Source organism: Pantherophis guttatus, chromosome 2 (assembly GCF_059756535.1).
Source record: "Pantherophis guttatus breed Tessera chromosome 2, ASM5975653v1, whole genome shotgun sequence".
In the NCBI taxonomy this organism is placed as follows: Eukaryota; Metazoa; Chordata; class Lepidosauria; order Squamata; family Colubridae; genus Pantherophis; species Pantherophis guttatus.
The window spans coordinates 233,029,710-233,043,958 of record NC_142064.1 but is presented as its reverse complement, the minus strand read 5'-3'; the positions used below and the strand labels follow the sequence as shown (position 1 = coordinate 233,043,958).

General features: G+C 36.9%; 1 protein-coding gene across 1 annotated transcript in view; it reads right to left on the bottom strand.

Annotated features, from left to right (window-relative positions):
- CRBN (cereblon) overlaps positions 1-14,249 on the bottom strand; it is a 30,228-nt gene that overhangs the window by 4,566 nt on the left and 11,413 nt on the right. Inside the window, exons 4-9 of the mRNA XM_034404460.3 lie at positions 13,056-13,205; positions 9,654-9,816; positions 4,514-4,576; positions 1,696-1,780; positions 822-937; positions 122-186 (exon numbers count right to left, since the gene is read on the bottom strand). Of these exons, the coding sequence (XP_034260351.1) occupies positions 122-186; positions 822-937; positions 1,696-1,780; positions 4,514-4,576; positions 9,654-9,816; positions 13,056-13,205 (642 nt within the window). The remainder of the gene's footprint in view (positions 1-121; positions 187-821; positions 938-1,695; positions 1,781-4,513; positions 4,577-9,653; positions 9,817-13,055; positions 13,206-14,249) is intronic.

The following is a 14,249-nucleotide window of genomic DNA, read 5'->3' as shown; positions in this document are numbered from 1 at the left end:
ATTATTTTACATGTTTTTGTCTTTATTAAAAGGTATCCTTTTTTTCCCAAGAAGCTCGTGATGGCATATTATATGAGGCAATGCAAACTAAGAGATGTACAAAGTAACTTTTAAATCTCACCTGAATATTTCATTTTTAGTAGTTATTTCTGTATCTTGGCAATGCTTACAGCAAAGAGAGGTACACTACAAACAAAAAGGCAAATGTTATAGAGAAAAAGAAAACGGAGATCAACTTTTTAATATATGTTTATATTATGGAATATATAATTCTTGCCAAGAAGACTAGAACCAGATGACTGAAAAATTATTTCAATAAACATATAAATTGTTTTGGAGGGGTATCTTTCTATTAGAATTAATATTATTGTCTGGAAATAATCCAGAAATACATGGTAATCTGTGTTCCCACGCCACAGCCCCCCAACCTTTTAGTAAACTACATGCAAAATTTTGGTCTGCTCTTCAAACATACAACCTGATAAAAGTAGTTTTTTTTGGTTTAATGAGAAAAGAAATGAAATTGCACGTGTACATGGTTCATATGTTCAAACTATCACATGAAAGCTAAACCATCATTGGGTAGAAAAGTTTAAATTGTTAATTTAAGAGCCTTATGCTGAAACTGAAATGCATATCTTCTCTGAACAATGATCATACCTGTAAAAGCTAGAACAATTATTATTTTGAATAGTCAGGACACAATCAGTATACTGGATTATTGTTTTCAGCATACATTTCACATTTAAGCCTCCTCAAAAGTAAGTCCCAATAGGATGAATCTTTTAAGCATAACAGGACTAAAGGACTTACTCACTCACTTTGTTCATAATGTCTAGTTCACAGCGCAGTCGCTGAACAGCACTACCAATTTTAAGCAGCTGAATTCGCAAAACATCATCAATTGGTAGGCATGCTGCAACTCTATATGAAAAATCTGAAATAAAAACAAGGTTCATTCTAAGAGAGACAATAGACTTAACCAAGCTACATTTAGGCAGAGTACTAAAAATAAACTGTCACTATTCACAATTAACTTCTCTTAACTTCAGATCAGCTGAAACAAATCAGATTACTTTCTCCAAGTAGATACTAACTATGCTTAGTTTTATTACAGTTTGCATTCTATAAATGTAATCGTATCTCAAGGAATAATATAATTATAATAAACAAGCAGATCTGCAATTTTGACAGTGTGACGCTACTGCTCTTCTCATACAACTCTATAAAGCCACATTACACATACAGCAAATTAGGGCAAATGTATAGTAATAACCAGGTTAAAGAAAGGAATGACAAATTGGTATTTACAGTGATAGTTCTTAGTTCATTACAGCATTGTTATCTGCACAGCTACATAAAGCTGTCCGTTCTTCTATATGATTTCCCACATTAATGGAAATGCATATTGTAACTCAACAACTATAAGCTGCAACACACAAGATACTGCAAGTGGTTGCCACACAAAAGAGTAATGTGTAGCTCTGCTGATGTTTCCCCAATGTTTTTCTAACAATTTGGATAGGTGGGTGCAATTTTACCTCTTTATATAAAAGTCACAGTAAATATACAAAGCTGCAGAAGGCTGCTCTGTAACTCAGTTGTGATGTAGGATCGGTTAAATAATAAACTAACAAACTGATTTGATGAAGATTTTTACCAACAATACAACTCATTATTTAATAAATAATGTACCTATTGGGTTTTCTGGAAGGGATTCATCTTTAAGATTTTCATCCCACTCATGAAGCTGTTGCTTGACTCGTTCCATCAAGGTTTCCTTGTGTTATAAGAAAAACCTAATTTAAACATAAAAACTACTTTTTTTGTTAACAAAATAAGAAAAAAGGAATCGTCGAGAAAAAGCGTTTCTCATTAGAACTGCAGTTTAAGCTCCTTAAAACTAAAATACTATATTTGAAACATTGGGAGAAATATTAACAAACAACTTTAAGACGAATCATTTACCAGCAATAAGGACCACTTCCTCCCTTGTTTGAGAAATTCAGGGCGGGGAGCTTTGCCCCTCTTCCAATTACTTGACACAAATCTCTACTGTATGTATGCAAAGGTTCACCTCCATTGATAGAATGGAGATGGCCCTTGATCATGAACAGGATAAACTGAATGGGCACAGCTGCTAGTCCACAGAACTTAACAGTGACTTGAAATGATTTTTTTTCACCAGAAACTAGAATTCATGAACTTATTCCAAGCCTTTATATGCCAAATATAAGTAGACAACGATTAACTCAGAATGAAAATCAAAACTGAAATAGTGGCAATTTAATGCTATATAGATTATAACTCTACCAACAGAAGGAGTTTCATTTGCTGAAGACACCTTATTTTATTTATTACTGTATTTTTCAAACTATAAAACGCACCGGACTATAAGATGCACCTAAATTTACAGAAGGAAAACAAGAAAAAAATAGTTTTTGGCCTCCACACGTCGGATTTTTGCCCTCCCAGGCCTCCAGAAGCACTCTACGGTGCTCCACACGACCCGTTTTCGCCAAAACCGGCCCATTTTCACCAAAAGCTCTCTACGCATCACATTTTCGCCTTCCCAGCCCCCAGACGACTCTGCAGTGCTCCGCATGGCCCGTTTTTGCCAAAAACGCGCCCATTTTTGACCTGCAGAGTGCTTTTGGGGGCCAGGGAGGGCAAAAATATGATGCACAGAGCGCTTTGGAGTCCAAAAACGGGCCCATTTTTGGTAAAAACGAGCCATGCAGAGTGCTTTTGGGGGGTGGAGGGGGAAAACGTGACGCGCGGACAGTTCAGGAGGCCAAAAACGCCCATATTTGGTCTATAAGACGCACCTAAATTTACACCGACTTTTGGGGGGGGATGTGTCTTATACCCCCAAAATATGGTAATTATATACATTTCTATGATGATTTTTCAATCACAATGGCATACTTTTGATAACAACAAAAGTGTGGTGCTTTAAAGCAGCCTCCATAAATAGGGTAGAAAAACATAAAATCCTCTTAACTTCCAGTAAAATCAGACCTGCTTTCAAAATTTGAAGTAAAATTTCATTGAGAGGAGGGGTAACTCCTTAGAGAAGGTACTGACACCTCCCCTCATCAAAGAGCCACTGTGGGCCTGAAAAACTTGGAGAACAACTACTGTATCTAGCCGTGGTAGTGCAGTGGTTAGGATGCAGTACTGCAGGGTACTTCTGCTGTCTGCCAGCTGCCTGCAATTCCACAGTTTGATTCTGATCGGCTCAAAGTTGACTCAGCCTTCCATCCTTCTGAGGTGGGTAAAAGGAGGACCCAGATTGTTGGGGGCAATAGGCTGACTCTGTAAACCGCTTTGAGAGAGCTGTAAAACACTGTGAAGCCGTATATAAGTCTAAGTGCTATTGCTAACCTTCAGCCACCCATATCTAGGCAAAGTTGATGGAGTGGGGGACTGTCAGCCAAACCAAACTTCAAACTAGCAGATTTTCTACACTTAAGAGCCCAAAACAGCCCGCTTAAGAGCCCAAAACTGACTGCTCTAGCCAGTCCTGGATTGGGAGACCCTAGCCACAGTAAAAAAAAAATTTAATTTGATTTATATGCCGCCCTTCTCCGGAGACTCAGGGCGGCTTACAGTGCGTTAAGCAATAGCCTTCATACTTTTGTATATTTATACAAAGTCAGCTTATTGCCCCCACAAACTGGGTCCTCATTTCACCTACCTTAGAAAGGATGGAAGGCTGAGTCAACCTTGAGCCTTGGAGAGATTCGAACCAGCAGTAAATTGCAGGCAGCTGTGTTAATAACAGGGTGCGTAGACCACTGTACTATCAAGGCTCTAATTCATGCACTTACTGTCACAAGTCAAGATTATAGCATATATTCTACATGGGCTGCCACTGGTGACTACTACACTCTTTGTATGGGTACTGCATTGATTTCCAACAGGTTTATAGGTAGAATTGAAGCCACAAGGGACCAATATAGTTTGGTGCTTAGATAGCTCAGAATTGCCTCCCTTGTATAGAAATGGCCATTTCAGCGCCTCTTGTGCACATCCCTACTCAAAGAGCCAGTGCACACATCCTGTTGTTTTTAAATAGATTCTTAGGGCTTTGTTATATGAGGAACGTGCAGACTATGCTTAAAAGTCTTAAAATGCACTCCTCATATTAGTAATCCCCCTCCTCAGATTAAGCCGAGCCCCTCGTTGTGGAACTTCTGAAAGTTAATCAAGATAGTTGTTCTGCAAGACATTTGGAGAATGGTCACCATTTGCTTATTGTATTATTATTTAATTATTTATTTTGGAGTTATGTCAGTATATCTTTATGATGTAAACACAACTGGGGGTTGCTTTCTGCATGCAAATGAAGCAAATAAACCAAGCAGAGTTAACAGCACAATTCAAATCATAGGAATGCACAAAAACACTATACTTACGCCAGCTAATTCTTTTGGACAATTCAAACACACAAGAGTGCAAATAGTTGAACACAATACAAAGCAGGCCGGAAATCTTAATTGATACTTACAGCATCGTATAAAGAATACAACCACGATGGCCAGGAAGTCAGACTAGCACAGTTAAACTTGCGCTGTTAAGACAAACACATTTTCTTTATTATAGATCTATACTTTTGTACATAACTATGGTAAGAGAGTGTTCCTCTAAAAAGTATGCCAATTTAAAATATTTCATAGAATAATGTCTTTCCCCTCACAATTTATCTTGCAGTGGCATTGCTATTCACCTCTGCTCTCTATTATCAGGAACAAACATACTTTTGGAGTTTCAGAATATCTAATTGGAAGCGGCAGAAATTTGCTTTAAAATGAATGAATCACATTCCCAAGCACATATACTTTTGAATTAAACATGACACATGTATTACTAACTTGAGGCACCATCAAATTAGTTTTCACAGTATTAATTCCAAGGATTGTAATTTACTCACACATCGCCATTATTATTTTAGAAGTAGTAATTTCTACAAATTCTAGCAATCAAATCCAAGGAAAATTGGATATAATCATAGGATAGAATAATCCTGAATGTACAACTTTTTTTCATCTGCTAAATTCTGTCTCTTTAACTGTGAGCTACAGCCATTCCTGAATTAGCAGTTACCTTGTTTAGGGACCATTTGTGAATACTACCTTAATGATATTAATAATAAAAAAATAAAAAATCCCAAGCAATGCTGACACTTGCAACCAGATTTCTACAACTGATACGAATGCATGCCAAAGTGAGAGTAACACTGGCATTGCTCATGAAATAACTTTATCTAAATAAGATGGCAGCAACCAGTGATCTTTGGAACATCTCTCTCTGTCTTCATCATGTGTTCACTTAGCGACCATTTCACTTCTGATTTGTAGAATGGACTGTGGTCGCTAAATGAAGAAAGGGTGTACAGATAGGCAGCCCTCAACGTACGACCATGTTTGAGGCCAAAATTTATGTTGCTAAGTGAAAAATTTGTTAAGTGAGTTTTGCCCCCTTTTATGACTTTTCTTGCCACGTTTGTTAAGTGAAACACTGCAGTTGTTAAATTAGTAACACGGTTGTGAAGTGAATCTGATTTCTCCATTGACTTTGCTGGTTAGAAAGTCACAAAAGGGGATCACAAGACCCTGGGACACTGCAACCATCATAAATGTGAGTCAGTTGTGCAGCATCCAAACAATAAACCACCTGTGGGTCCTACAATGTTCATACATGTGAAAAATAGTCATAACTCACTTTTTTCAATGCCGTTGTAACCTTGAACAGTCACTAAACAAACTGTTGTAAGTTGAGGACTACCTATATACTATGGGCATGTGGCGCAAATGAATTAAGAGAAAAATTACTGTTTGGCAAAGTTGAATGAAGGGAAAGATAATCTGATAGTTGATTGATAGGCTCAAGGAGTTTCCTGGAGTGTCCCATTAACCCATCTGCCTTATGGGAAGTCAATAAACCAAATACAAAGGCAGCAGTCTTTCCATTTGTTTTCAAGTAGTTAACATTGAAAAGTTCCATTGTCTCTAAATCAGTGGTTCTCAACCTTCCTAATGCCGTGACCCTTTAATACAGTTCCTCATGTTGTGATGACCATAAAACCCAACCATAAAATTATTCCTAAAACCATCGAAAATATGTGTTTTCTGAAGGTCTTAGGCGACCCCTGTGAAAGGGTCGTTCGACCCCCCAAAGGGGTCGCGACCCACAGGTTGAGAACCACTGCTCTAAATAAACAAATAAATAGCCTTTATGCAGTACAACTTAACAGTGCTGATCATGCAAAATGCCAAGAATGAAGATACTGAATTCTTTTCATGAAAGTAGCACTCATTTCAGTCTTTTTCATCCCACACTGGATTGTAACTCTCATTTTCCCCAACCAGGACTATGTTAGCAGGGAATGAGAGTTAACGCCCACCACATTACAAGAGACATAAGTTACCTTTCATCAACAAAGATAAACCAGAAAGTCATTACAGGAAGGGGGGAAAAACCTTGCCTTTCTAATCATAAAAAGAGCACTGAAGAATCTGGCATTGGAAGATTATTCTAAGACTTTTAATAAGTTAGTTAAACTAGTGCTTTGGGGAATAATTGCATTTTTAACTCTGAACTGGAAAAAAGATATCACAGCAGGTGCACAAACAAGTCAAGATTATTATGAAAGCATGCCTTTACAAATAATATATGATTGCTTTATGCTGACTGGGAAACAAATTATTTGGGATAGCTGGCTAGAAACAGATAAGGACAAAAATGCAGAAAGATAGAAATTGTCACTACGCATCCCTAAAAGGCATAAGAAACTCATTAAAATATAAATATGTACATGACTGATATATGGAAGAACTATGCAGTCACAACTGCCAAGGAAGGCAGCACAAATTTCAAAATTCAAAACCCTTTATCTATTTTCATATATCTAGGAAGAGAACACATTTCTTTCTGTTCTTCTGTTCAAAGGACAAGTCATAGGTTCCAGTTTTATACAGTTTTACTTTTAATATGATTTAATTTGAATTTGGGACAAGAGAAAATTCTTGTAAAGCTTTATGTTCTTGGTTTCCAAATCCAGTTTTAAACTCCTTCTTTTATTGCTTTGCCCTACTTTGGCAGGATTTTATATGAATATGTTTTAGCATCTTATTCTCCAGAGAATTTTAAATGTCAGCTTAAGATCTACTTATCTTTAAATATATAATTCAGCTCTGTAGAAGAAGAGTTAATTATCAGGATAAGTTCTATTCCTGAAGACTTCATTGATTCATTAAACACTTTTGTGCCTTTTTGTCATTGTTGATTCCTGGCGACTACCTAATCTAAATCTTGACAAAAAAACTACCTTGCAGTTTTCTTGTCAAGATTTTAGAAGTGGTTTGCCATTGCGTCCTTCCTAGGGCTGACTGAAAACGACTAGCCCAAGATCACCCAACTGGTTTTATGCCCCAAGATGTGAGTAGAACTCACAGTTTCCTAGTTTTAGCCTTGTACTTTAACCTCTACACCCAACTGGCTCTCTTGTTAAACACTATACATGATCAAAATAGTTGCTGTGGCTTCTCTTCAAGAGTTTTTTTAAGTGACCGCAAACAACCTGAATTTCTATGGAGAGATTAAAGTCACTATGAAGAAATAGTTGCTAATTTTATCCATTCTCCTTTCCCCTTGAAGTGATGTTTGAACATATGGTATATTCATCTTCTCATCACCCAAAATGCTGGGCTGGCCTCCTAAACCTATATGCAAAGGTCTATACAAAGGACTTAAAGGGGTTCTTTCTAAAGTATCTTTGAAATAGGGAGGGATAGGGAGAAATATGTATTGGGACATGGTACAAAAGTATAGTAAAGATCATTATGGATTCCAGTCTGGTCCTTCAAATATGATGAAGACATCAGATGAATTCAAAAGCTCAACTCCCACCCCTGCTCTTTGCCTGCAGTTATAGACTGCAGGCAAAGAGCAATTGCCTGCAGTCTATAAACTATAATTAGAGGGAAAATGTCAAAAAATAATCAGGAGTAAAATATGGAGATTCTAGATGCAAAATGTAGAATGCTCACTTAATATTTAGGTCAGTTTTGAACCTAGTTGTGTTCTAATTAAACACTGTTGAATTAAACTAAGCTTACCCTGCTTTTTATTTCATAAAACAGACTAATCGTGCACATTTGCATGCATGAGGCATACAGCCTGGAGGTTAAATGTCAGTACTATCAACCTATCATCTTCCTCCAGTCTATTTATATAAACATTTTAGATCAAAGAAACAGGAAAATTATTCTCACGGGGTTAATATATCTCAAACATCACAACTACATTCCGCATTAAGGTCAAAACTGCCAGCCAACCTGACCTTGAATAGCTATACCAGAGAAAATTACATAAATGAAAAATTCTACAAAATGCATTGCACAATGACCTTGTTCCATTAACACCAAGGCCTTCCATTATATTTCCCTTATCCTTGCCTCTCCCATTCCCTACATGCTCTGAATCTACATTGGTTATTATAGGTATCTACAAGTTTTCCGAAGATATTTTTTTAGCATTTCTACAATTCTTATGCCGGTTGTTGTTCCAGCTATTAATTCATAAGCCTGCCGTGAATATATGAAACACAGCACAGCACATAATCAGACTGATCGTTGAATTTGTCAGTGACTCATCCACTTTCATGGCCTGGTTTCAAAAATGCAGTTCATACCAAAACCCAACATGATGCCTTCAATTTGGTGCTAAGAATGCAAATCTCAGAATTCCTAGTTTTTTTAGACTTTGCGCTGTAGGTTACAAATCCAGTTGAGCTACTGATCTTTGTTCTACCAATTCCTATTGAACGACATCAGGGGTCGGCTTCAAAAATTTTAGCAAGGGATTCTCTGCCCGGTTGCTGGGTGGGGCGTAGCCTAGTCGGCCTCCTGCACCATGGTGGGGAGGGGACATTTTTGCCCTCCCTTGGCTCTGGAGGCTTTCCTCAAGCCTCCGGAAGGGCAAAAACAGCCTCCCCAGGCTCTGGAGGCCGGAAACAGGCCTCCCGAAGTTCTGGTGGGCCCGTTTTTCTCCCTCTGAGCCTCCGCGTGCACCCTGCACTTACCTGCATCCAAAACGGGTACCATGGGGAGGGGAGGGGTGGGCGGGGCCAGCTTGGAGTGGAATTTGGGGGTTCTCCAAACTGCACAGAATCTTAGCTAGAGGTTCTCCTGAACCCCTGCGACCCCAGCAGTCCACCCCTGAACGACATGATGGCTAGCATCTTCCCAATTAAAACTCTTTCAAACTGGTTGTCCAGCTGCAGAACCTTAAAGTGCTCCACTTGCTGGTCCATACTGCTTCACAATTCAGGAAGCTGTAGTCAACAATCATCCAGAAGATGCTAGGTTGAAGATTAAGTTTAAACCCCCACCATCTGCCACCCCATCATCACCTTCTTTAACTTTCGAATGCGTTATTTCAGATCTGACTTTCTAATGTAAAAAATATATTACCAAGCGCTGGTTTCAATGGATGAACCACCAAAACAAACTGGCAGCTTGCTAAAAACAGAAGCAGCACTAGCAGAGGGTTGATAAATACCATCACTTTTTTTTTTTAAAGACATACAGAGATGGAATTTTTATTGATTTTTGAAATGTCACAAAAGAGCATAATTAGCTTCTGACCTTTTGGTATTTCTGTCGCCATTGATGTATCTGTTGATCCTGCCATGTTGCAGGCTTAGGACAAGGAAAAATGTGACATCTGCTGCGGGATTCCAGCTGCACTGCAGACATAGTTGAAGGAAGCACACGCTCAGGAAGGATTTGCACTTTGGCCTGTTGTAGGCTGATTTAAAAAAAAAAAAGCCAGTGTGAAAATTGTACCTATTCACTTCTATGGGAGACACAAATATGTTTGTTATTTACATCTTTTAATTGCATAAACATCTAGGAAAGCACAGGAGGACACTGCATATTTTAATTCAAAAGTTTCTAAAAAATTTTTTTTATGATTTTATGATTTCATATAACTATCCTCCCACCCATTTTTTTTGACTTACACTACTTCAGAGGTTCTACTCCAGAGCTTCAGTTATTTCACATTAGACCTTAGCCTGTCCTTTTAAAATGGGAACCATTCTAAAGCTGAATAGTAAACATTTGGTTCCAACTTTTTTGTGGAATTTGGTTAATTTTGGTATTATCCAGTAAATATCCGACCTTATGAAATGCATTTTTACCTGAATAGCCATTTAAGACACGTGTGAAATAAAATTAGACCTAACTCAAAATGAGCAGAAATGGAAAGTAACCTGTAATCTTGAGAAAACATCTCTTTTCATCCCTTCAATCATGTCTGATTCTCAAAGACTGCTTGGACAAGTCCCTGAAAGTTTTCTTGGTTAGGTTCTTCAGAAGTAATGGCTGGCCCGAGGTCATCTAGTTGGCTTTGTGCTTAAGGCAGGATTAGAACTCACGAGTTCTTAGATGCTAGCCTGATGTCTTCACCACCGCTTTGGGGCTATGCAAGGATCAATGTTGTTATTTTTTACATTTTCGTGTGTGTGTGTGTGTGTGTGTGTGTGTGTGTTTCTGTCGAAGCACCTGGTCTACTGGCATACTGCTTTCATGACAGGCAGTCGCTTTCATGACAAACTATTTTGTATCAAATTTATATTTGCTGATAAAGAAATAAAGGGAGATCTATAGATCTATTTAGCTCTCATCAGCTAGCCATACCCTTACTTGGATTTGAACTTGGGCTGCCTGCATAATAGGCAGTTGTATTAACCTCTGAGCCACAAGTTCTCCTCCCTTTATCATCTGAGCCAGGGGAGAGATTAAGTGTTATCTCTCCCCTCTTGCCTCTCCCCTCTTGCCTCTCACCTGGCTCAGCTGATAAAGGGAGGAGTGTGTGTGTGTATATATATATATATATATATATATATATATATATATATATATATATATATATATATAAATATATATATATATATATATGTATTGTATATATGATAGATTGTATATATGATTCAGTCTATCATATATTGTATTGTATATACAATGATACTGTATATGAAACTTCATGAGGGGTTGATTTTAATGAGTTTCAGTCTTTCATTCTGATTTATGATCCATAAACTGTGTGGAATCATAAGGAGAGATTAGCATGCAATCAGTCTCATTCATAATTCATCATAGACCATGGTGACTCTATCATTGAAACATGGTCTTGCTATTAAAATAACTCTTGCCCAATCTGAGCAGCTTGCTTGCTCATTCATTCATTCATTTTCTATAGCTATCCAATTCGACCAAGTAACTCTGATTAGCTTACAATTCTAAAATTCTAAAACAATAAAAAGCATTAAAACAATAAAAACATCCACAAAATAAATACGAGCGGCAGCTGTGATGACTAATCAGCTAAGAATAAAGCCAAGTAATGGGGGTTTCTTAACGCAATCCAGATCCAGATAAATACTCAAGTTTTTAAAGCCTTGCAAAAGGCCAACAATTCCAGATGAGATTTCTTCATCTAAAGTGCATGATAACCAAGGAGAGAGTTTGGCATTTGAGTAAAATTTTTATTATTATTTTGAGGGAAATAGTGAGCCAAATAGGAACAAGCATTAATCTGATTTAATTAATTTCTTAATCTAAATAAAAATTAAAAACCCAAAATCCAATCAAAAATGTTATGAAATACGAACAGATAATATATTATATCCCAAGTGTTTAATAATTTTCCATCTGTCATATTAAAATGTACAATTCAGCAGGAACATTTGGAGAGAGTTTGGAGGCATTCCTTGCAAATTTATAAGGATAACAAAGCAAAACTCTCCTCAGCAATCTACATTTTTTTAAAGATCAGAACAGCTGGACAGTATTCAACATTAGGCCTATTCCAGATGATTAGATCACCACAGCTAATCATATGCCAACGTGAAACCCACACAAACAAGACACAAACACAACTCTCCTGGTTTCATTCAGGCTTATCTGGATGAAGTTGACTACAAGTGCCACAAAAGATTTATCAATGTTATTTCAAAACATTTTCTTAACACATACAGCTACTCGTGACGTTAATGTATGCTGCCATCTTGTGTTCCATTGGCTATATTCCTATATAGGATTTTTTTTTTCAACTGGAGAAAATACGTACATTATTTTCAATACACTATACAAAGGAAGTGATAGTTCACTCATCACATTTTAGTCAGAGCTTCCTTTTCAGAAAGTGTGCTCTAAATTCCCATCAAATTTCACCTTGTGTGTGTGTATGCATATACATCCTCCAGTACAGATCCTTCAATGTAAATGTTTGACTGCACATTTCATTAGGATACAAACTCTTCTTCCAATATGTTTTATTTGCAATCTTTGTACTATTGATTCCATATTTGCATATTTGCATTTTATCTTTTAATGTATTCAATTTCATATATAGTTTAGGAAGAATAAACTGAGTAAGTTTGATGTAATTCATAAAGCAAGCTCATTCCACAGCCAACCTTAATTAATTTTAAAACACTACAAAGGATATCAACTGGTAAGTATATGAAGGGATGTCTACAAAAAGAAACCCAAAGTTGACGTCACACAAAATCCTGAAAAAAAATACATTGGCATCGACTTCCCTCTTTCTAAAACAACCCTGCATAGTTGTGTCTGTATAGCCATTAGATGCTCCTTATTTTATTAACAGTAAAATACAAAGTTATTAAACCTTAAATGTTACTGTCATGAGTTCCATAAGTTAATATTTTTATGTCTTCATATTTTGTTTAAATTAAATAAATGGGATAATGGATAGTGACATTAATAGGATTTTTCTTTGAAGATACTTAAACAGTGTTAAGATGTTTTAAGGTGATTATTACTAAATACTTCAGCCACAAAAGCAAACACAATTACCCAGGATCAGGACCATACAAGATTTCATACTAGTATAAGCAGCTTCTAAATAGAAATTCCTGAAGATTAAAAGTTGGTCATTTCACACTAATAAAATAGTAAGAATATAATGGATGTTAAAAGGTGCTGCTGCTTAACTGGAATAAATAGCTCCTTTCTTACCCATCAGCTTGAGTTCTCAGTTCAAGTACTTTAAACCGCTGCCTTCCCACAGCTTTTACTTTGACGGTTTCAATTCCATATTTCTGTTCTTCCCGATAGGCATAAATTTCAGCTGTTGTTCCAAAATGTGCTTCTCTTTCAAGTATGTTGCTTAAAAAAAAATGTTAGAATGAGCGATAAAGGAGCAATAATGTTTTCACTGCACACACACACATCCCCAATATTAACAGAATCTGCTAATCCTAAGAACTGTGACATTGTAGGGCAGGAATTACAAAAATTATTTACTTACAAGGATGGTGACAGGTTTTAACTGTCACCAGCAGTGGTCAAAGCCATGGTCTGGGGAAAAAAAACCCTTAAAGCAAGCGATACCATGTTTTTCCGAAAATAAGACCCTGTCTTATATTGATTTGAACCCCGAAATAAGCGCTTGGCCTTATTTTTGGGGAGGTCTTATTATTTTGGGGCGCGTGGAGCAAGATGGGGCTCCTCTTGCCATCTTACCTGATTTCCAACTCTGTCTTCCTAACCCTAACCCGAGGAAATGGCGGGGACTTGCTGCGCATGCGTTTAAATATTTTTGGGGAGGGCTTATTTTAGCGCATGCGCTCAAAAGCCTGATTGGGCTTATTATCAGGGGTTGTCTTATTTTCAGGGAAACAGGGTAGTAAGGGATGTGCATAAGAGCACCAGTGTGCCTACCGTCCCTGTCCTAATGTTCTCTTTAATTGTATTCATTTTATGTATTCAATTCATGCTTATACTTATATATATTATCTAATATGTACTTGACAAAATAAATAAAATACATTTAAAAATAAAATAAAAATCAATGAAAACAAGCGTACTGCAGAAACTTATGGATCAGAAGTAGTAGTATAAATAATTGAATACAAGAAATACTACATGCTTGACTACATGCTTGACTCAAGGAGTAAGAAACAAAGTTTGGCTCTTTTTTTAACATATCACAGCAGAAAATCCTACAAAAAAAAAAAAAGGCTTCGATATTTTTGCTTTGACATTCAGCAGAGACATTGGATAATACTGCATCGCTAAATCCCCTCAAAATCACAATTATATAAGCTTCACTGGAGGGGTTTATATAATTAACCTTTGCTCTTCCCCAAAGCATGGGAGAAATTATTTCTACAATAACGACTGCGTAGATGAGTCATGTTAATATTTAGT